Source organism: Phragmites australis, chromosome 18 (genome assembly GCF_958298935.1).
Source record: "Phragmites australis chromosome 18, lpPhrAust1.1, whole genome shotgun sequence".
In the NCBI taxonomy this organism is placed as follows: domain Eukaryota; kingdom Viridiplantae; phylum Streptophyta; class Magnoliopsida; order Poales; family Poaceae; genus Phragmites; species Phragmites australis.
In genome coordinates, this window is record NC_084938.1 from 21,933,314 (window position 1) to 21,957,994 (window position 24,681).

Genomic DNA, 24,681 nt, shown 5'->3' on the forward strand with positions numbered 1-24,681 from the left:
GCACTCGCTGTTTATCCCAGCCGCCATCTTTATCCTTGCCATGGCAGTCGTGCTCGCTGTTTGGCCGGGAATGGAGGGAGGAGTAGCATGGAGAGATTAATTGTTGCATGCGAGGAGGAGAGGAAGGAGGAGCTGGAGGGATTATTGAGAGATTAACGAGGGGATATCGTCAGTGAATACGAGAGGGGTTATTGGAAACTAATCTCCCTAAGCCTTAAGCGCCACCTAATATGAAATTTGCATGCAAAAGTTATACGCTAGGTAAACCGGAATGGAGCTAGATTTATTTTGAATAATATTTTTATAGTATTATAAATTTACGATATTTGCATATATGTTATACTAGAAATGAGTAGTTAAAATAGTATGATGGTGACTATATCCATATCCAAAACTGACTGAATGGATTATACTATAATTCATTTGTTCAGAAATAGTATGCACATTTCTTTTTGAAAAAGTCAAAAATTATGTACTTTGATTAATATTTAATCAAATTATAAGAATGTCTAGTGTATAAAAATTATACAACTAGGTTCATAGTTCGAAATAATTTTATATTATATATGTTTTGCAGCTATAAATGATATATTTTATGAGAAAATCTTAATCAAAATCTAAATTCGAAGACTAAGCCCAAAAGAAATACGTCTTTTATTTCTGAATAGAGAGAGTATGATAGATTTTATGGTAAAAAAATAAGCCTTCCACTAAACGCCTTTGGATTGAAGGCAAAATTGCAGAAACCACCTCAAATGTCACTTAGGTCCACCCCACGAATTATGTATGGTTCAATTTTCACACCCACCATGCAAGTGCTCAGCTGACTCAATCGATTTTCATTAACGTAGAGCTGCGTCTGTTTAGCTTGGCTGACCAACAACGTCAAGTCACCGGTGGCACGATCCGTCGTTGTTGCAACCGATCACTTTATAAGCTTAGGGGTCATCAACCCATTCTCTTGATTATCATCTTGCACAAGATAAATGCCCCCATCACACTGAATCTAAAACATCCTTGACTGAGGTGGCCTGACGCTGCTATGTGTCCATGAAAATCAAGCGAGTCAACTGAGCACTTGCATGGTGGGTGTGTAAACTTGTCCATACACAATTAGCAGGATGGTATTTGCAATAAAATTGGTTATGGGATGGAAATTGAACCATATACAATTAACAAGGTGGCATTTGCAACAAAATCAGTTGTAGAGTGAAAAGTCAAAATCCAAATGATATTTGGGGTGGTTTTTACAATTTTGCCTGGATTGAATGGGGTCGGCACTCGGCCCCTACCGACGGGGCTACGAGTCCATCACATCGAGCAGCAGGAGTACATCACTCGCCAGCACGGACGCCCTATGCCCGACATGCCGAGGAAGGAAATTTCCTCTCGTGCTCCGTCCCTGCCTGCCCTCGTCCGAACCTGCCTGCCCTCTTCTCGCCCTCCTGCCTTTACAGATACGTAAAGAGACAAGTGGAGGGGAGCATGGAGTATGTGGATTGTTATGTCCAGCAGCCTGTGTGCTTTCTCAATCCGCTCAGCACTCGAGTGCCATCTCTGCTCTGAATTTGTTCTGACAATTTGTTTTACACATGCCTGACAACGGAGCAAAGGTTATGCCGTCTTGCTATTCATCTTGACGTGAAGCACTGCACCAACGGCGCTAAAAGGTTGTGACGCCATTTAAAAAGTTTATTTTTAAATAATATTTTCTGGATGATCCATTTATAAAATTGTTTTTGAAAAAGTCTAAAAAGAAAAAATTCCACTAGGGGCGTACTTGTTTATAATCTACCCGGCTTTACGTACCGCTCTTTGGAAATATCATCTGTGAATGTTCTGCAAAATCCCTTATGATGGAAAGAGGCCCCCGTGTTACAGGCCGGCGAACATGAATGCTTTATTCGAAATTCCAGAAGGTCCAGTCATCCATCCACGGGACACAAAGTTGAAAGCTTGGAAATAAACTGGCGAATTGCCACACTTATATCGCATCTATTTTTTTACAGAGCATGATAAAAAAAGATTAAAAGAAATAGATTCACTATTTTTTAGGTATCTCAATATTTATTTATGAATTTATCAATATTGAACATATTCATTTAATTATAAAAAAAATAGTGATACTTTCATATATGTACATAATTTTAACATGTAGACGACAGTAATACGAACCTAACTAATTTGTTTCATATTCTTTTGAGTTTTAGATATTTTCCTATACATTTTAGATTATTTTAGCTGATTTATCAATATAATTATTATTCATTTTGCTATTTTTTTGAATTTTTTAAAAAAAATATGTGTATATATACATACATACATACATATACGTTAGACTCATATGAACAGTACCTACAGCTATTTGACTATAGAATTATATTCCAATTTTTAGCCATTTAATATATATAATAGATTCTAGGTAGCAGTATTATAGATGCATCCTCATGTAGTATTATTGGATGGTCACTACTTAATGTGGATTTTACGGTGGTGGTGAGATCCACCTAATATTAATCATATATACTAAGTAATAAACATGTAAAATAATTTTTTATTTAGATAAGATTCACTATTTTGAGATATACTCTCTCCGATTGCAAATGTAAGTTATTTTAGATTTATGCACAAGGATTAAGAAAGTAGATCAAATAACTTTATTGTTCTTCATTTATTCTGCATTGAAAAGATAACTCATTTATTTATGAGAGTGGTAGTATTTATTAAACAAGGGTAAGACAAGAACAAAAGAGAAAAAATACATATAAGTTCGAGAATAACTTATATTTAGAGAATAGTTAAAGAGGCTAAAATGACCTACATTTGCAACCAGATGGAGTACGTTATAGATAAATAACAGTCCTATGATGCTACAGGAGAACGCATATGCATCGCTACTTATAACTTATTTCCTGCCAGCTTAGAGGTTCGTGCGGTAATCACCAAACCTGAAACTGAAAGCAACACCAGCCAGGCAGCCAACTTGGAAACTGGAAAGCTAATCAGACAAGGCAGCCAAACGAGAAATTTTGGAGGACTCGAGTACTGTAGCAAAATTCCATATGGTGCCTCTTGGGATTGTACGAATGATGCCAAAAAATTATCTTTGTTAGGGAAATATTCTTCTCCACTTTATTTTCGGGGATTTTAAACAAAGGCTTAAGCCTATCTTCTTCTTCTTTCTGAAAATCCGAGGCGATTTTAATCTTTGTCTACCCTCACCCCTCCATTAATCAAATATTTTATTTTAAAATTCCCATGGAGCATCCCAACATCTCTACAGCATTATTCCCATGTTTTATATATTCTTTTAAGGTTATATTGAACATAACGTCTAGTAATTTATTATTTTTTTGGTCCTGCCTTTTTCATTGACATGTGTTCCAAATAGGCTTTTACCGTTCTTGCTTATTTGCTTTTAGCTTTAAGCGAAGGGGCCAGTCGTTTTATGGCGAAAGTAATGTAAACTTATAAAAACATATCAATGATTTTGTTGTCTGACGTGCATATTGACCAGTGCTCCAAAGAGCCAGAATATGAAAGCAAATTGGCTTTAGGAAAGTTCATATTTTCTTTCTTGGTTTTCTTTTATGTTTGAATCTGCGTAGGATTAGTTGGACTAACAACTCTGCAAGGTTAGAAGTATTGCTATATATTGGGAGATATAGGACTGATTAATCTCATGATGTCAAGCAAATGTTTAAAAGCAAATATCAATACATGGTTAGTTGAAGCATGTAGACTTGCATTTGTCAGTTCTCACACCTTTGCCTGGTGAACTCTGAAGACTAGTGCAATCTGAACTCAAATTTTTTGATCATTTCCAAATGCACAAGTACGTCTATCTTTCAGCGCAGGGCAAAAATTTCACCCTGGATTTTTCTCGAGGGCAATGTTCTTCGTACCTTGAAGACAATCAACACCAATATGAACAGTAGCAAGAGTACAATAATTTCAGTTTGGCAGGAAGCCAATAAAGTGATGCTAAGCTATAAGTCCTTCCATTATTTGCACTAGCTTGTTCCTCTTGCGTATTATAAGCTAACCAATGTCGTTATCGTCGCATATCACATCAAATTGCAAAAATATCTAGGGATATCGACCATGGAAGTCACTGAAGTAGAACATCGGACCGCGGAAAAATTGATCAGAGGTTTGAAATTCAGTGTTTAGTGGTTACAAATTCTGCGGCTGCGTCAGCGAATTCATCAATTTGAAAGGAGTGGTAACTGGGTAAAAGACTGAAACTGAGACTGCTACAGTTCGTAGGAGAAGAACACAAGAGATGCTAGGAGTTCTCCACAAACTTGGCCTAATCGTAGCTCAGACCTGTGATAGGCAATCCAAGCCCAAAGCTCTCCCAATCGATCGTTCTATTTTTTTCATTCCTAGGTTTGTGATCGTTGTACTTTTGAACGGTGATATGATACGTACTACTGCTAGAGATTTCTTAACTATATCATCGCTGACATGTAATCGACGAGTATAATTCTGCGTCCATCGAGTTCTACGAGAAGTTTTCAGGGAGTCGAGATCACGCGATACGCGTCATACTGACCCAGATTAACCAACTCTTTCCATGTCGCTCAAGTCTCCAGCAAAACTACTTAACAGACTAACGCAATCATATCACAAGTTGAGGAAAAAAAAATCCCGCCCCAGTATATCCGATATATCACCGGATCTACTGGTGGACCTGTAAAAAAAACCCATTTTTACGAGTATTTTATCTAGTATATTTGATATATCCTATAAATTATGTTTACGGGTGACCTTCGTAAATTTATTTAATGGTAAAAAAACTCTGGTTGACAACAAGGAGTTTCATTAGACATGGGAGTACGGATGCATGAACAATACGGTGATATAATCAACTTACAAGGTCAGCAGAACCTTGCATCTTTTGACAATTAAGATCTGTAGTTGTCTGTTGCAACAGCCATGGATACATGCTTATGCGAGGGATGAGATACATAGCACTATAGCAGACTCTGTTCTTGGTCGTCAAGACACACGAGTCTGAAATCAACAAGATACACTGGAAATCAGGTAATGCAAAACTGTTTAGCAAAGTTCTTCCAAGAAAAAAAGAGAGAATAAATTTCCTTTCAAGAAAAAAAAAAGCTTTCCAAAGTCCGTTATGGGTGATTCCATTGATTTTGGCTGGTTAAATCTTGGTCATACGAACAGTGAATTAAGCTAAAATCAGATATGCTGAACTCCAAATGAATGTTATATATGTTACAGTGTTTTATAATGCAGATATTACTTCAATTTGGTCACCAACTACATATATAATGCCCTAAAAAATGTTTACCTAGACCAAGTACTAGGCAAAAGTCGACGTATCGAATCAAACCTACCAAGTGGCCAAAACAGTCAGACCAAATCGCCAAAAAAGAACCATTTTGTGTGTAATGGTTTAATCCCTGACGCTGCTTGCTTTTGCATATGAGCCGTAGTTTCTATTATGAATAGATACCTTTTAGATATAATTATATGATCAATTATCAAGAGGTACGTCTATTAGTAAGAGGTATCTCTCTAATAGATATCATCTCATCATGTTCATTTATCATGTATAAATATGTAAACTCTCTCATCAATAAATACAAGCAATTACACTCTCTAATCTCTATCTCAATCTACTTTCTACTGTTTATTACAATTCACACCGCAATACGTTATCAACACGATGATCTCCACTGAGCAATCGCAACAACAAACACAAAGAGGCACGAAGGCCTCCCCTAGAAGGCCGCACGTGCAATGTAAGCATCACCATGGCTTCGTCTTCTCCAAGAGATCATCAATCTGCGTCTGGAAGATGGTGAGTGGCCCGGGCGCTGCACCAAATCAGCCATCGATTACACCATTCTTAGGCTGATCTTCAACAGAAGGCAGACACTGACGGACGAACATCAAAGAAATCGATCGATCATGGTGAGCATCATGGAGCAATTAGACAAGAGAACATAGGACGAAAAAATTATGCACGAAGGTGAGACACGGAGCAATCTAATCTTCATCCTTTGATTCATGTCTACAGCGACAACATATCCGATTTGATCGGATCAGCGTGCCTCTTGCGCGTGGCTCTTCATGCCATTCACCGTCCACACCTTCACCTCACTGGTGCTTTTCCATCTGCCGTCTCCAAATGACACCCCGCACAAGGATGTCGTCTTCCATAGGTGGTACTTCAAGCCCAATCCGCGGTGCCACTTCATGCAGGGCCACCTACATGTGAGACAACCTCGATGGCTACCCCAGTCGTCACACTACATACGAGGTCAGAGAGCCCAGATCTGGCGGATCCCTAATCGGCCATCCCTCTTTGACGGTGATTGCACTCAAGCAACGGCGGCCGGAACCAACGGTGGATCCATCACCCTCGGATGGTGCTCCTTCGAAGCGCGATCCAAAGCTGGCCAACGAGCTTCTCTCCAGTCGGCACTCCTCCAAGACAGGGCTCCACCCAACCAGCGGCAACCACCAGCCCAAGCAGCAGCGGCACCTGACCAGCATGGCATCGGTGCCGCCCGCACTCTAGTAGCGACCGCCCCACCGTCCATGACAGCCAACGGCAGATCCCGTGCGGTGCACCACATCAGAGCCGACAGCAGATCCGATTGGGCCGATGCGCCGGCGGTCGTACCACCCACCACACCACCGCTCCTCACGGCCACCGTCCCATCTGATGCGGCTGCTCCATGCGACGTGGTGATGCACCAGCAAACTACACCACACACCACTACGGCATCAATGCTCTGACCGACGACAGTCACACGGCGATAGCGTGTAGATGGGCGGTCCTAAGTGGCGGGCAATGTCGCATCTCGCCCAACAATAGGGGGGAGCGTGCGGTTAGGGTTTCTATATGGGGTGGGGTGACGGGAGTCCGCATGGGCCTTTGGGCCGAATACCTGCCCGGGCTGCGGCCTAGGTTTATTTAGCCCATGTGCCATATGAAAAAAAAAATCCCCCTCTACCACCTTGTACCAAAATGATATAAGGGCTTCAGCCTAAATTTATTTTAGGTCAGAAAGAAAAAATTTAGTGGTTGGCTATTTCTATTTAGGCCCCTAGGGTTCCAATAAATAGCCCATTTGAATAGTACTATGTGTATTATTTTTGTTATAGCCCATATACTTGCTTATAATTGTACAAGTTTATGTACTTTTATAAATAAGCATTTCTGGACCCAATAAGTGCTAGATTTGCAACATGTTCAATGTGTTCGCATCCCTGCATTCCTAAAAACATGTCTTTACCTTTTTACACTTTTAAATTCTTGTAATTTATTTTATATTGCAATTCAATACGTTCTACACTCCTATTTTGATTTAAGCCTAAAATTACTTCATAAAAGCACAAAGCGCGTAATTAAAAGCGGACTTTCATGCAAAATTTTAAGTGGCAACCTCAACTAATATCAGTATAACACAAGATCATGGTTGTTATAAAATCTACTGTGATATTTACAGTTAATGTCATAACCGCGAATTACTCGCACCACTACTGTGCAGTCTACACCATTTTTTTGGTGACTGCCGTGAAAGTGTTAAATCATTGCTATAATATAGTGTACACCATTTTCAATGACTACTGTCAAAAGGTTAAATCACTATATTTGAGGTCTACACCATTTTGGTGATTACCTTCTATGTGATTACCTCCATTAATATTTGCGAAACAAAAGGTAATGGAACAATGGTATTTACTACATATTTGTAGATTATCCACAATTACTGTAAGATATGTATTTTGTCATCTTGATTTAATGATTACCTTCAACATGTTCTTCCAAATATTCTATTTAGCATAACACAAGGTAATAGGAACATATGTGTCTACTGACAAATATCAAATTATGCCTCCTACTAATTTGATATCTACACCACATTTGGTGATTATCTTTAACATGTTAACTACATAATTTAAGATCCACACTATGTACTTAAAGTCTCAACTTGACTTTACAAAATTATGCATCATTATTACAACATTACCATAATGATTTTTAATTTAACTATTGTAAATTAATCAAATCTATATAGGATACAATGACCGATCAAAGTTCGATGAACTCGTGTTTGATGGTCACAATTATCCAACATGAACAATGAACGTCAAAGTCAATCTTGCGTCCCACGGAATATTAGCGGTATTACAACCTCCCCAAAACGGAGATCTACCACTAATAGATCAAGTTAAATATGGAGCTTTATACATAATAAAGCACCATATTCATCCATATATTAAATCTGAGTATCTGCTAGAAGAGAATCTAAGCACATATGGCTAGCTCTCAAACAACCAGATATGAACAGCAGAAGAAAGTCATTCTGCCCGATGCAAATCATGAATGGATACATCTTCAGCATCATGATTTCAAGTCCGTCAGAGATTATAATCATGTTGTTCATAAATTCTGCTCAAAATTGCATTTCTACGAAAAGAACCTACAAATACGGAAAAGTTAGATAAAATTTTATCTATTATGCTTCCTGCTGATAGGATCTTACAGCAACAATAAAGTGCAAAAGAATACCAAATTCATTCTAACTTAATTCATGTATTACTTCAAGCCAAAAAATATGATCAATTCCTTCTAAGGAATCATAAATAGCACCCAATGGCGCTGCTCCTTTACCTGATGTATATACTAATATTTAGAATAACAACAAGTTCGGGTAGCACTTTTAGACGTTATCCAAAAAACTTCAATGGTAAACACAAACGTAACAAGAAGCAGAAGCCCTATGCATCGGATCATAATCAATGCATTTCCAAACTTGACAAATCTAGTATTTATCATAAGTGTGGATGCTACAAGTACTCTACTAAGAAATACTGCACCCCGAGACATTGAGTTAATCTGTATTTCAATTTGTGGAACGTAACCGACCTACTCAACGACAAAGATTTAAAACACACTTCAAATCTTCAAACTAACTCCACCAAGGAGTCTAGTTGTTCACAACAGGTTCTATAAGAACCAAGTACAACCAGACTCTTCTGCAACCAAAAGATCCTATGAGTATGAAAAACATGTTTGTCGAATTTGCTTCGCACAACATGTTTGGAGATCTTAACTTGTCTCCTAATTCCTTAGATACCATGTTATCTATATCCTATTAAGTATTGTAATACAACATTGTATCAAGACTTATGATACTAAATAAGTTTATATGTATTCTACATATCTGATAAATAATTTCATATTGAATTCTTCATTTCTATATATAGATTTCTACGGGAATCAATCCGATAGTGGAAGAGATATGCCTTGTGGATATGTACCACAAACTCTATATTACAGGGAACTAAAATATTTTTAAACTCTTACTAAGAGACAAAGAAATATTTTGACAATCGATAGACACGATGCAGTGATTATTGACTCTGGTTGTAGCATAATTACTTCCCTTCTGGGTACACAAGTTATAATCAATGATCCTCTATTATATCTCAATTCAACCCGTACCTTACTAAGTTGTAGAGATATCCATCAGAATAGTTTTCATATTGAAACTCATTACGACAACAAAAGAGAAAATTCTCCTCTTAATCAACGCATATGGCAAGCTTCCATATATACCATTTGTATTGTACTATACATACATCAAACCCGTACCATATATTCCGTACAAAATAATTTTTCTATCTTAATCAAATCAAGACTTGGCATGATTGCCTTGGTCACTCTTCCTTAGAGACGATAAGAAAAATTATTAACAAATCTATTGATCACAGTATTCCCAAAATCTTCATATTTGTGTGCACCACATGTGACACATGGAATTTAATTTTAAGGCCCTCTTACATTAAAATTCATAATACATCACCCAATTTGTTGAATGCATTCAAGAACATATATGTGACTCTATTCAATAATTTTATGAACTATCTAGGTGCTCTATAATACTGATTGATGCATTAAAAAATAGTGTCACATATGTCCCTTATATATAACGCACCATGCATATACCAAACTCATTGTTCAAATAAATTAGAGTAAATTATCCTGAACGCATGATCAAATCCATTCATATGGATAATGTCGTTCCATAACATGCATTCAATTATTGTTTAGTTTTTGAGCACTACTGTATTAAATATCATATGTGCACATTCAAATGATCTAGTTGAATCTCTTATCAAAAGAATCAAATTATTTGCATAACTAACTATATTATTGCAATTAGCCAATATTTTGTTGGTGACATGTGACTTTACACACCGTATCATTAAACCAAATTCATTCAACTATAATCATACAACTCTCTCCTTTGTAGTTAATATGTGAAAAATTAGCCTCAGCTAAGTATTTTCCATCTGCAAATTGGTTACGTTCTGCACATACTGATATCACCACCGTATAGCATACATAAAAGGGCATTGGACATCCATATGAAGTATCATTATCTGTCAATCATATAATACCTCGAGTCTCTCAGAAGTGACTTATTCATTTTCCGTATGCTCATAACATTTTGAGGACAATTCCAGACATTAGGGGGAGATTAATACCACAAAAAATGTCAGGAATCATAAGAGAATGTCACACATGTTCACATTCATTCCTCATATCCACATACCTGATATCTGAATCTTTATTCAGAACATCTTGTATTTGTAACATATTACAAATAACCTGCCAGATGCATTTACTGATAATAAAGGTGTCACCAAATCCTAAATTTCTACTATGAATGTACTGAAAAGAGTAGAGATACCAAAAAATCACTCAACTTCTAAATCAAAATAAGAGAGAGAAGTACAATCATAAAGAATAAAGCTTCTTGCACGCTACCGCAGAAACTGAGGAATTCTTCTTCCACAACAATAAATACAAATCAACATCAAGTTGATAAACACCTTATAGATATTCAATATCCAAACGCTTATGGATATTCAGCATCCAAATACCTAGCACAAATGTATACATAAATTTAGGTGATGAGTCATAGGAACACCTTAACTCAGTTGTTTTGGGAAATACACGGAGTTAAACAGAATAATATTTTCACAAACTATATTGATTCCATAGAATCAATCAATGTCAAAGACTATAAATTTTCAACATATATTTCTCCTCAAATGGCCATACACCTTCAATTGGATTTAGACCAAAAGTCCTAAGGCAGAGTGCTTCAGCACTCAAATTGGTCAATCCAAATGTGGTAATTAAGGAGAATTGCTTTTGCTTAACAACATAATGTCTTCCCTATGGAAGCAAAATAGATTTTTATTTCATAAGGTGGTGAAATAGCGAGACTTGTAGCACAAGGGTTCACGCAGAGACCCGACATCAATTACGATACTACATACCCCATGGTATGTGTGGAAATTATGTTCTCATATTCAATATCATGAGTAGATCAAATGAATTGGATATATTTGGACATATAAGTCCCTAATGGACTTTGTATTCTAAGTCTAAATACAATTCGCAATATATATTATGTACATCGTAAAATCACTCCATGACTTCAAGCGGTTAAGTAGATTGTGGTGCAACTAACTAAATGAGTTTCTTCCACATAAGTGTTACTCCAAACAAAACAATTGCATTTGTGTGTTTATAATGAAATTTCAATTAGATTTTGTATCATCTCCAAACCACACATGACAAAATATGTAATCATCTTAAGATGAAATTTGAGATGAATAATTTGGGTAAAACCAAATTTCGTTTAAATCTATAACTTGAGCATATTTCTTCAGGAATATTTATCCATCAGTCCATCAGTATCCAAATAATATTGAACAATCATATCCATCAAAACACTTATAGTCATTCAATCCATAAATATGAATCAATATTTATTCATATATTGGGTTGACGATGAAAAGATATTGAACCCAAAGTTCTATATCTTAGTGTCATCAACCGTAACAGACCAGATATTGCATTTGTGGATAACTTGCTAGCTTAAATAGCGTAGCTTTAATAACGCCATTAGGCAGGAGTCAAAGAGGATATCAAAGATATCTTTATGGCATCAAAGATCTAGGTTTTTCTATAAAAAAATCAAGATATGACTATTTTTATGGTGGGATATCCAAACACTGACTATATAATTGATCCCCATAGCACTAGATCATAGACTATTTTTATGCTGATATAGCCATCTCATAGGAATCATCAAAATATATTCCAATTGCTACTTCCACCTATCATTCTAAAACATCACATACGTGTGTATGACTTCGTAAAATAATAAACCACATACAACAATCATTAGGTATGTGGTTCTATTGAATCACTGACCATTATCTATTAAGATAATGATGCATGCATTCCTCAAATGCAAACAGATTATATAAGAGCAATATAGCCAAACATATTGCTCCTAAATTGTTCTATTCTCATAATAGTGAGATGAAAATCTTGCAAACTAAATCATATGATAACCTCGCTGGCTTATTCCTTAAGTCCTTATCAAATTCTATTTTTCAATATTCATGGAATTGTTATGCGGCAACTCTGAGATTTGTAAGGTTCAGTAGGAGTTTATACATATTCATAATTATATTACACTCTTTTTTATGAGTTTTTCCTATATAGTTTCTCATATAAGATTTTTGATGAGATAATATCTACACAAGATCATATGTTATATCTCTTATTTTCCCTTTCGGAGTTCTTAAAGGAGGTATCAAAGATATATATATTATTCTCTAAACTTGCTTATGAGTTTTTTCTTTTAAAGATTTTCTCATATGAGTTTATAAAGAGACAATAATCAATATATGTTGTACCATTTTCTTTTTATTTTTCCACTGAGTTTTAAATAAGTTTTAATAGCATATCACTATTATTCCTCCTATTTTTTCAAGTGATTTTCGAAGGTTTTAATATAATCCATATATCATAATTATTATTCTCTAAGTTCACCAAAATAAATTTTTCCTATCTAGATTTCTCATATGAGCTTACAATGAGACAATAATCAGTATATACATATCATTTTTCGCTTACATTTTCTCATGGGGGTTTAAGAAGTTTTAATAGCATATCAACTTATTATTTTCTCCTCATTCTCCCCACATGATTTTTTAGCGGAGTTTCCAACAATAAGTTTATAACTGAAATAATTGATCAAAGAAGAGTACTATAAATAGATACCTTTTAGATATAATCATATGATCAATTACCGAGAGTTGTATTTATTGAGGAGTGTCTCCCTATAGACATGTCCTTTTATCATATTCATTCACCATGTATAAATATATAAGCTCTTTCATCAATAAATACAAGTAATTACGCTCTTTAATCTCTTTATATCAATCTACTTTTTCCTGTTTATTATAATTCACGCCGCAATAGTTTCCTTGAGCATAAGCGGCCGCAGTTTTATGTGAAACGTACGCTGTTGAAAGCCCACTCGGATGGTTAGGTGAGACCAGGCTGAGATGATCGTTTATTCGTAGGGCGCTGCTGCTTACTTATCTCTGCAATCCGGTTTGAAGCTGGAGGCAGAGATCGGCTAGGTAAGCAGATAACGTGGGGCGCAGAACTACTGAATTTTTCATGACAACTTGCGGTGTTCAGGTAACAAACAGATTTCTTCTACTGAAAAGAAGGGAACTGCAGGTACGTGTGCCTCGTCTCGACGCCACTGATCAACGTTACTTGGATCCCTGACATGAGAAGCTAGAAACTAAGAGCTGATAAAGAAAATCGCTCTCTATAGAGTACAAGAGGAACTTCGTTGCTTGAAAAGTAGGAGCAGCTAGCATCTGCACTCTCACGGTCTCACTCTGCCTGAGAAGCACCTGTCCGGTCTCTGAACCCAGCATACATCCCAAACAGTGTTACCTAGACACCTATAACTATTTTTTTTCTGAATCGGGCATCCTAAATATATATCGGATTCTAACACCCGTATCAAATTCCGAGTTATATTTCATGTGTCTATTTTTTTTTTACCAAATTAGACACTTTCCGTATCCCAATACCACTTGGGCCTCTTTGGTTGGAGCCCTTGAGAAATCTACCCCGACCTGGAACAACCTTGAGAGCCCTGGGAAGCTGCCTGCCCCAGGCACCTCCGCCAGGCCCAGGCTCACGAAATCGATCGCCTGGTTCCAGGCTCGACAACTAATCGTCGCTTTAGCTTTCACAGGCCCAGTCATCAACCAAACACTAGGTTCATATATGTGCCTGACCAGGCTAAAAGCTTCTCGATCACAGGCACCTCACAGGCAGTTCAGATACCCAGGAAACTCATCCAAGGTCCCAACCAAAGAAGCCCTTAATGCAAGCGGCGGCTACATTGCGCCTGCATGTTGTTGCTGCTGGACTCGGAGAAAGCATGGCGACGTACGACGGCGGCCATGCTGCAGCGTCGTACAGGGTGAGCTCAGTTTTAGATGATTCGGACAGATACCGGCATTGTCCGAGTGGGAGTGTAGGTGCTTACATTACTTTATATTACTGCAAATTATTATTACTTTATTTTGGCACAATAATTGGTCAAATTTGGGGATGAAAGCACCCAATTTTTCCATGCCAATGCCACAATCAAATACAAGAAAAATGCCATAACTTGCCTAAAGGATTTACAAGGTGCTACTCAAATATATATTATTTGTCCAAAAATCACCAAATATTTATGAGGTTATCTAAATAAGTCTGTTTCATAAATATCACCTGTCGTGGAACAACCTTAGAAAACAAGAAACAGTAACTAATGAGACATTTATGCATATAGGTTACCTTGAGCTCGTATAACAGTCCCTTCTATCCACGTCTTTGAGAAGAATGCGCAAGCAGACAGCATGAAAACCACATATAACAGTGCATGGAATGGATTTGCAAGCACATCAGCAGTTAGTAACACTTAATAATGTAGATGAAGAGGTACAGAATATATAGCTAGACAGTGAGACAAACACCGCTGTGAATGGAAGGGAAGTATAATGAGAATAACATTCTTAGTTCCAAGTTGGCTTACACCACTATATATTCCAGACAGGACATACGTCATTGCTGCTCCCAATAGGAATCAGGATGCCGAGCAACTTTTGAGCACTATTCTTGAGCAAAAAAGAACACTAAGTCATAGGACAATTCCTGCGTAAAACATAATACCATAAATTATAGCACAATATAATAATAGTGTTCACAGACCAGAAGCTATGCAATCTAATAAGCCGGATATTTCATTGTAGAAGAAATACTCCATTATAAGTTCCTAGGCTCAACTAATTAGGGAATATAATGCGACAAAGCAATGTTATAGATCAGATAGATATTGATAAGATGAGTACATAATTACTTTCTCAACTTCCATATGAAGATAAGTATTGAAATTTGCGCCATCATTTATTTTCTTGCCTTCTATCAAATATATTTTCTACTAATAGTATGGTGGATAATATATTTTCTCTTTATTTAGTCCGATACTCTGTACTTCGTACATACATTTTGACCAAAAATAGTTCATTAATATTGTGATTGGTAAGTATGGTTCAAAGGTCTATCTATACTGCCTAAGCATCAGGTTTGAGCACACTGAACTTTGACTCTTATGTTGTCATTGTTCCATAGCATTATGGTCCAAAAATCACCCAAATATTTATGTGGTTATCTAAAAAAGATTGTTTCATAAATATCACCTGCCATGAAACAACCTTAGAAGAATATGAAACAGTAACTAATGAGACATTTATGCATATAGATTACCTTGAGCTGCTTAGCAATATCCTTGGCTGATGAACAACATATAACAGTCCCTTCAATCCACGTCTTTGAGGTGAATGCGCAAGCAGACAATATGAAAACCACATATAACAGTGCATCGAATGAATTTGCAAGCACATCAGCAGTTAGTAACACTTAATAGTGTAGATGGAAGAGGTACATAATATATAGCTAGACAGTGAGACAAACATCGCTGTGAATGAAAGGGAAGTATAATGAGAATAGCATTCTTAGTTTCAAGTTGGCTTACACTACTATACATTCCAGACAGGACATATGCCACTGCTGCCCCCAATAGGAATCAGGATGCCGAGTAACTTTTGGGTACTATTCCTGAGCAAAAAAGAACACTAAGTCACACGACAATTCCTGTGTAAAACATAATGCCATAAATTATAGCACAATATAATAATAGTGTTCACAGACCAGAAGCTATGCAATCTAATAATCCGGATATTTCATTGTAGACGAAATACTCCATTATAAGTTCCTATATTCAACTAATTAGGGAATATAATGCGACATAGCAATGTTATAGATCAGATAGATATTGATAGGATGAGTACATAATTACTTTCTCAACTTTCATATAAAGATAAGTATTGAACTTCGTGTCATCATCTATTTTTTTTGTCTTCTATCAAATATTTTTTTACTAATAGTATGGGGGATAACATATTTTCCTCTAATTACTATCCTAAGGATACTCTTTTTTTTCCTGCACAAACTACGATCTATGTATTTGGTTACTTATGACATATTACCAACTTAACTATGTTGGTCTTTCCCATCAAGTGTCAGTAGTGAAACATTGCCTTTCGTATTCAGAACAGTAATGAAATGTCTCTGAATCCGGTATCCAAACATTGTAAGTCATACTCGGTTATATGTATCATCCAGCAACACATCAAGGATGGTATCTCGACTCGCTCAGCATCCGGCGAATGCCGTGTGGGTGTCAGCATGCCAAGCTTGATCTGCAGCTTCATCTGGCATCTAGAGGTCAGTTGTAATGGGAATCATTCAGTAAGACTTTGCCAGCACAGTAATACAACAAGTTAGGTCGCCGTAGTTTATGGCTGCGGCAACCTTTTCAGCAACCAAGACGACGCCAATGGGAAGATCATTGGCCAGTGGCTTTGCTAAGGTCATAATGTCCGGTGCTACTCCATATGCCTCATGGGGCAAGAGGTAACCTGTACGTCCCAAACCGCATTGCACCCAACATTATATTAGATAGTTGTCCACCGATAGATTTAACTTGACAACCATAGAATGCAATCACGGTGTACTGCTGAACTGGCAATTATAAGAGAGTACCGCTTTAATTTCAGATAAGAATGAGAGATGCAGACCAGAGATGGCCAAATGGGCGGCCTAGCACAGCACGGGCTCATTGAGGCACGGCCCGCCCGTTAGCTAAACGGGTCGTGCCGTACCGGCCCATGTGCCTCGACTCCAGCCCAGGCACAGCCCATTTAAGACCGGGTCATGCCGTGCCGACCCGCGACACGGTAGGTCCGATGACTTTTTTTGGCCCGTCAACCCGCGGAAAATTGAAAAAAATCACAAAAACTTTCTTTCACTCGGAATTGAACACCTGACCTTCTACTTGGGAGTCAAACACACTATCATTGCACCACGTATCCTATATGGTATTAGATCTAAACAAATTATATAAAATACTACAAAAATATGAACAGTTAAATGGGCCGTGCCGTGCCGGCCCGTTGTGCCGCAGCTCCGACCCAGGCACAGCCCAAGTTGTCGTGCCATGCTGGCCCGGCCCGTTAGCCGTCGTGCCGTGCCGTGCCTGAGCCGTGCCAACAATGTCGTGCCTCGGGCCAACCTATGTTGCACGGTCCATTTGGACATCTTTAATGCAGACTCTCATATCCCTGTTCATTCTCGGAGAGCTTCTCAATGGGGACAACAGTAAGAAAAATATATCCAAGCCTCCAAGATTGGGAATGGAATCAACTTGTACTTATGTTAAAAATTGTAAATCGAGCGTAGTTACTACTACCATACAATCCTTAACATGTACATAACAAAAGTAGGTGCAAACTCAATCATACCTCATCAAAGACCAAGAGAGCTCCAACCTCGTAGAAAGCATCCTGCAGCCCTTGCAAGAACTCTTTGGTGGCACTATGAATGCCACCCTTACCATGCACGGGCTCGACGAACACAGCAGCGATCTTGCCGGACGTTATCACTTCTCGGCCTCCTCCAAGCTGCCGTACTACACGAAGCTTGTGCCGGGCATGACTGGGGCGAAAGGCTCCTGGTACTGACTCTTGCTGATGAGCGCGAGCGAGCCCATGGTCCGGCCATGGAAGCAGTTGCTGAACGCCAGGAATTCAGTGGGCGCATGGTCAGCCACCCGCTGGAACTTCCTGGAGAACTTGATGGCCGCCTCGTTGGCCTCTGTGCCGGTGTTTGCGAAGAAAGTGCGGTCCGCGAAGGACGCCTCGACCGGCCGCTTCGCGAGCGCCACCTGTGCAAGATAAGAAAGCGATGAGCACAAAGAAGAGAGCTTGATGGGGGCAATGCGTCGAACACATGGTGGGTGAGGGGGGAAGAGGAGGTGAAGGGTACCTGGGGGCGGGTGTAGGGGACGTTGCTGGCGTGGATGAGGGTGCCGGCCTGTTGGGCGACGGCGGCGACGAGGTCGGGGTCGGCGTGGCCCAGGGCGCTGACGGCGATGCCGGCGGCCATGTCGAGGTACTCGCGGCCGTCGGCGTCGTAGATCTTGTACCCGTGGCCGGAGACGAGGACGATGCAGGCCCGCTTGTAGGTGGCGACGACGTACCGGGCCTCGTCCTCCACGATCGCCAGGCTCGCCGCCGTCAGCTTCCGCCGTCGCGCCCCCGCGGTAGGGGGTGGCGGGGCGAGGCAGGCGGAGGCGCGCGCGGGGGAGCCGCACCCCCGCGCCGGCGGCCGGCTTGACGACGGGTGCGACGGCGAGGAAGGACTGGAGCGAGTTCATGGCGTGCGCGGTGGGGCTCGGCGAACTCGATTTGGTTGCTTCGCCTGGATCTGTGCTGGGAGCAGGAAGAAGATGGGCTGGCGGTCGCTCTTCCCCGTTCCTGCAAGGCGGTTGGATCTCACGGTGGGGGGAAAGGAGGAGGCGGGGTGGCACGGGATGGGGAGGAGCGCAGGGCCACCAGGGCTTGAGGCCGCTCGGAGGTGGCGGTGCAGGAGGTAGGCCACGCTGGGGGTGGGGAGGCGATAGAGAGTAGCGGCGCGGATGCTATCCGGGGGGGGGGGGCGGTGGCGTCGCTGAGGCAGTGCCCTCCTCTGCAGCGACGACGGGGAGATGGCGGTTGTGACGGGGGCAGCGGAGCAGCAAGGACCGGCCTCGCCCGAACCGGATCGGCACGGCGATGGTTGAGGGAGAAGTTGCTAGCTTGAAGAGGCGGCGGTGGAATTTTCTCGAATGGGCGAGCGAGCGAGCGTCACAGTTCCAAAACGGATGGACTCATCATCTACATCTCAGATCGGACGGTTGTCGCAAATTTGATGACGCAAGCAGCGGAGGGTTGATGAGCCGACCTATTCCTAAGCAAGTTTAGCTCGAGGTCCCGAGACACGATATTTTTATATTTCGAAAATAAAAAAATATATAAAAATAGATATATGTTTAAAAAATATATAGAACTAGACTATTTTTATAAAAAAATTATTTTCGAACAGATGCATATTTTTATAATTTCTTGATTTTCGAATTATAAAAATAGAAAAGCTCCTAAGACATGTCGGACAAGGTTTGAAAATTTGTTTGGGATCCGAAACCGCCCGCCTAAGAGATTTTCTGATATTCACAAAATTAGAAAAATTGGTTAAAATATAGTGAGAATTCAAACAAATTCACTCGGTTAAATTTATAAATCGGAGGTAAAATTTGGACGAACTGACCATTTGGTAACCGCTCGAATTCTATCAAAACCCAACTATATTTCCTATATTTCGTTTGTGATAAAAAAAAAACCATGTAAATTCTATCAAAAACCGTTTGGCTTTTACCGAATTTTAGTGAAATTCAAGAAAAACAAAAAAGAATAGCTCAAATTTGTAAAATCGAAAACTAATTCATATGAGCTTCAAATCAAGTAAAACAGATTTTGTTGGTTTTCCTGTAAAATGATCTACATGATAAATTATTTATACTTATGAAAAATTTGTATATTTTCTATGAGAAAATATATTTGCTAAACCTAGTTAAATGCATAGTTAATTATTTGCTAATACAAAAATCATAAAACCAATTTTGTTACTCTTCTAACATGATCCTATTTCTTTTAAAAATATATAAACTCATGAAATAGTTATTCCATCATGCAAGATTATGAAATGTGTTGCAACTAGATTAATTCATAACTATCCCATCACACCTCCAAAATTAGTGAAACTATTTTTATTAGTTTACTTACACTATGCTTTATGTAGTAAAAATAATGGTAGACATGAAAAGTTAATTACAGTGCTATTTCTTAACATGTTCACTTTATGTTTGTGAACTTTGTAAAAATTATGTAGAAATTAATAAAACTTTAAATGAAGTGAAACAAATTTTAAAGATCATCTAAAGATATGTCCTACACATAAAAAATATATGTTTGAATGTTAATCTTTTTGTTAACGTGATGAGCCAAATCATCATGTTCATACAGTCTATTTTACTATTTTCTTTTTTAAAAAACTTTCTTCATATAAAATATGATGCAAATGACATTATTTTTAAAATTTGTTTTCACAAAAGGTCTTAGATTTATTTCTAGTATTTTTAGAATTTTTTATGATTTTTATTTTTAATTTTATTTTTTAATTCAAATTCGAAAACGAGTTGAATTCAAAATTTGGTGCGGACCGGAATGACTGGTTTTTATGAATATTGAACGATTTTTGATGATTTTTCGAAACCGGGGGCAGATCGATCCTTTTAAAAGGTAACTTGCAGAAGGAGAACAAAGAGCCCGCGAGACAGAGGTAAGAGGAATTTTTTTAAGAGAATTTCTGAAATATATCTTTTTTTATTGTACAAGTCATATTTTTGTTTTATTTTTTAAACTAGATGATAGCATCGTTTACATTGCATAATTTTTAAATTTTTTCACAGCTATTTTGATAATTTTTTGAATTTTGAGATAAGTGAAACGCAACATTATTTTATTTTTAAATCTATCGTTCGTCCGAGGGCAATCATACTTGACGTTTTTTATTTAAAAAAAAAATCGAGATAAGAGCGGCAAGCCACCCACTGACCGGGCTCAACTCCAACTTTATCTCGGTAATTGCTGTCACTGTCGCACTCCGCACCCCCTCCTCAAACGCGGGACACGTCTCCCTCCCTGCCTCTGCCTCTCCGGACGGACGGACGCGGGGAAGAACAAACAGCTCGACTCCGCCGCGGCCGCCCGGTTCCCCGCGTCCGAAAGCCTCGATCTCGCAAGCTGAGGCCCCGGCCTGCCTGAGGTACCGTCGTACGGAGCGTCATCGCCCCAGATTCCCCGCCGTTTCCTTCTTTATTTTAGCTGGGCGATTTCTTTCCTTTTATTTTCTTGGCGCGGATCCCAGAATCGGGAATTCGTCTTGCTTCTCGGCCTCTCTTCCAAGCTTTAATATGTGCGTGGTTCGCGAGAATAGAGACGATGGATCGGTGCCGCTGGTTCTTGCTTTTTTTTCCCCCCTTCCCCGCCCTAGATTTGGTTTGTGTGCAGCTTATCCGTTCACGCGCAGATTGGGCGCTCGCTTGTGGTTGCGAGGGCAGTTTCGTAGCATGGATTCGGACGATTCAAGTGCCGGATAGAGTGATGTGATGCGACCTAGGAACCGTTTTCATATCATTTCCATGTTCACTCTTTGAATCAAATGGATTTGGGGGGTTACGGGCCACGGAGATTGTCTGATTTCCATTGCTTGTAATTTGCATTGCCCCTGGTTAAGACGGAAGGGAATGCTTGATTAGTCGATGAGAGCCGATACTTTCATTGTCACTTGTCGAGTTCGTGTCCGTAGCGCCAATCCTGGAGGCGTTTCCTGCTAAGCTTTACTTGGATGGTTTGATCTGCACTCATGCTGTGAGTTGTCTTGATAAGCTGAATCAGATTTATCTTTGTTTTGGAATACCTTGCTTTTGGTCGAATAGTTGGGTGTTAGTAAGCACCAGTACTTCTGCTAAAGTGAAACGGACTGCTTGCAAAAGCATTTGCAGCTGCAAGCCTGTGGGGTGAATCAATTGATAAGGGGCACACAACATACCCTTTTGCTACAGATTTTTGGGAACGGGCTCAGAAAATGATTCTGTGCTCGGCTGTTGCAGGTGCGAGAGAGACTTGGTCCCTTTTTATTGTTTGCAGACGATAAATTAGTAAGTCTTATAATGCACATGCATAATCTTGATCGTTTTTACATAGCTCGCAGTTTTACATTTCTTTTGCTGATTGCATGCTACTGCTATGTATAAGATTTATTTCCCTAATTGGCCTTTTCTTGACATTAAACAGGTTTAGTGTCAACATTTCTATTACTTTTTCTTTGGATGATTCCTAAGCACACGTTGATTTTGAAGGGAGGAAGTTGTTACAGAACATCAATAAAGTGATGAGGATTGGAACTATAAATGGATTGCGGTGCAAGCAGCTTAAACTTGTCATTCTTGCTTTCTTCATGTTGTTTCTTCTTTGGAAATGGGAGCGAGTCACATACTACCATACTGAAATCCTCCAACCAGATTCATTGGTTTTGACTCATCCAGGTCATCTTAAGCATACATAAATATTTTCTTAAATTTCTTTATATCTCACCAATCTTTATTCACATTTTATTTTATACTTTTGTAGCTAACTCAAAGTTTGTAGATCAGCATACATCCTCTGAAGAAGACTTTCCAAGTACAGATCCATTGCCACAGTCAGTAGTTAAAGTAGAAAAGCAAGTTACTAGTGCACCACCACCATTGTCTACCATAGGCTATTCTGTTGATGTTTCTGATGACAAAGAAGAACCACGCTCTGAGAAAAAAGGTAATTACTCATCTTATATGACTGCCGGTGAAACCATGAACTATTTCTGTGAGCATGCAAATATGCTTGCTTTCTCCATTGACGTGTTCCTACTACTGTTTGTGTACATTACTCCAGAGATGGTTTTCTGTTCAGTCGCCTTGTACATTAGTTAGGACACAGGTTGTCCAGCTCTAGACTTCTCTCTGATGTTTGCTTCATCTATGTTACAGAATGTAACTACAGGAATGGGAAGTGGGTTTCTGACAACCGCAGACCATTATACTCTGGTTTTGGTTGTAAACAATGGCTTTCAGAGAGCTGGGCTTGCAGATTAACCCAGCGCACAGATTTTGCTTATGAAAAATTTAGATGGCAGCCTGAAGCTTGTGAGATGCCAGAGTTTGAGGCTTCTAAGTTCTTGAGGAGGTACATGGCCGTAGCCAGTCCAAGACGAATTTGGAGATGGCATATAGTGCACTTTTTGGCCTCATAATAAACCGTTGAGTCAATAGGTAAATACTAATTTGAACATATTTCAGAATGCAGGATAAAACCATTGCTTATGTGGGCGATTCTTTAGGGAGGCAGATGTTTCAATCAATGATGTGTATGGTCACTGGTGGAAAGGAGAGGCCAGATGTGGAAGATGTCGGTGCAGAATATGGCTTTGTGTTGGCACGAGGTGCAAAAAGACCAGATGGCTGGGCCTATCGGTTCCTGAGCACTAATACAACCATTTTATACCATTGGTCGTCAACACTCTGTGATTTGGAGCCTCTGAATCCATCAGATCCAAGAACAAGTTACGCTATGCACCTTGACCGTCCACCTGCTTTTGTGAAGAATAACCTTCACAGATTCCATGTTGTGGTTCTTAACACTGGCCACCACTGGAACCGAGGGAAGCTAAGGGCGAATAAGTGGGAGATGTATCTTGGTGGGGCACCAAACAACAACAGGAACACTGCTGTCATCTGGAAGGCTAAAAATTTCACTATCCACAGTGTTGTCAATTGGTTGGATGCCCAACTTCCTCAGCACCCCCAGCTGAAGGTGTTCTATAGATCAATATCGCCTCGGCACTTTTTCAATGGGGAATGGAACACTGGCGGGCGCTGTGACAATACAAATCCTCTGGCTAAGGGAAGTGGCGTTCACTTGAACCATTCTGAAGACGCTGATGCTGAGGGTGCGGTGAGGGGAACCGGAATCATGCTACTGGATGTCACTGCCCTGTCGCGTTTGAGGGATGAAGGGCATATATCAGGGTATAGTATCAAAGCCACGCAAGGGGTCCAAGATTGTTTGCACTGGTGCCTTCCTGGTGTACCGGATACGTGGAATGAGATCCTTGCAGCCCAATTATAGCCTGTAGTCAAATGAGAGAAGAGCTGGTGGCAGAACAAGTTAGTTCAACCTTACATACGGCGATTATGTTACTTTGTTAGCCTTTACTGCAGAGGTGTTATGCTGCTGAGAGGAAAAACTAAGCAGCATTAGATTCTTTCGGAAGGTTGCTTTCTTGTAGCTATATAAGCTTCTTTTTGTTGTGTGACATGTTGTATTTTATTTGCTGTGTATGTTCATTGTTGTTTGGATTGACTGTAATCACCAAGAAATTCGTTGTTGATCTATGTGGTGACTGAGATACAAGCCTGGGATCTCTACTATGACCTATGTGGTGACTGAGATACAAGTCGTTAATCTAATCTACTCAAGTATTTTGCAGTCAAAGGCTCAAAGTCCCAGGGATTCTTTCACATGCAAAAGTAGTAGTATAAAGCACGATAGAACCTGTTAAACACGAGCACCGATCTTGTAACTACGATAAGTAACGAACCTAATCTAATATATTGTATTGCTGGTACACTAGGATCGATGCACAGATCATGCTTTGCCCCCATTACCCCAGGAACTTATCAGCCACGCTATCAGGTGACGGCAAATGAACTA

General features: G+C 39.3%; 1 protein-coding gene and 1 pseudogene across 6 annotated transcripts; one reads left to right on the top strand and one right to left on the bottom strand.

Moving 5' to 3' along the window:
- Positions 1-14,819: 14,819 nt before the first annotated feature.
- LOC133898931 (acetylornithine aminotransferase, chloroplastic/mitochondrial-like) lies at positions 14,820-19,184 on the bottom strand (annotated as a pseudogene).
- Positions 19,185-21,019: 1,835 nt separating this feature from the next.
- LOC133898848 (protein trichome birefringence-like 16) lies at positions 21,020-24,362 on the top strand. 6 transcript variants are annotated; one of them, XM_062339633.1, is made up of 6 exons: positions 21,020-21,196; positions 22,044-22,091; positions 22,228-22,478; positions 22,564-22,746; positions 22,959-23,154; positions 23,268-24,362. In XM_062339633.1, exons 3-6 carry the CDS (start codon positions 22,325-22,327, stop codon positions 24,094-24,096), a joined length of 1,362 nt encoding a protein of 453 aa, XP_062195617.1. In that variant the 5' UTR covers positions 21,020-21,196; positions 22,044-22,091; positions 22,228-22,324; the 3' UTR covers positions 24,097-24,362. The 6 variants fall into 6 exon arrangements, with proteins under 6 accessions (XP_062195617.1, XP_062195619.1, XP_062195615.1 ...); XM_062339635.1 differs by having other exon boundaries at positions 22,293-22,478; XM_062339631.1 differs by lacking the exon at positions 22,044-22,091.
- The last annotated feature ends 319 nt before the right edge of the window (positions 24,363-24,681 follow it).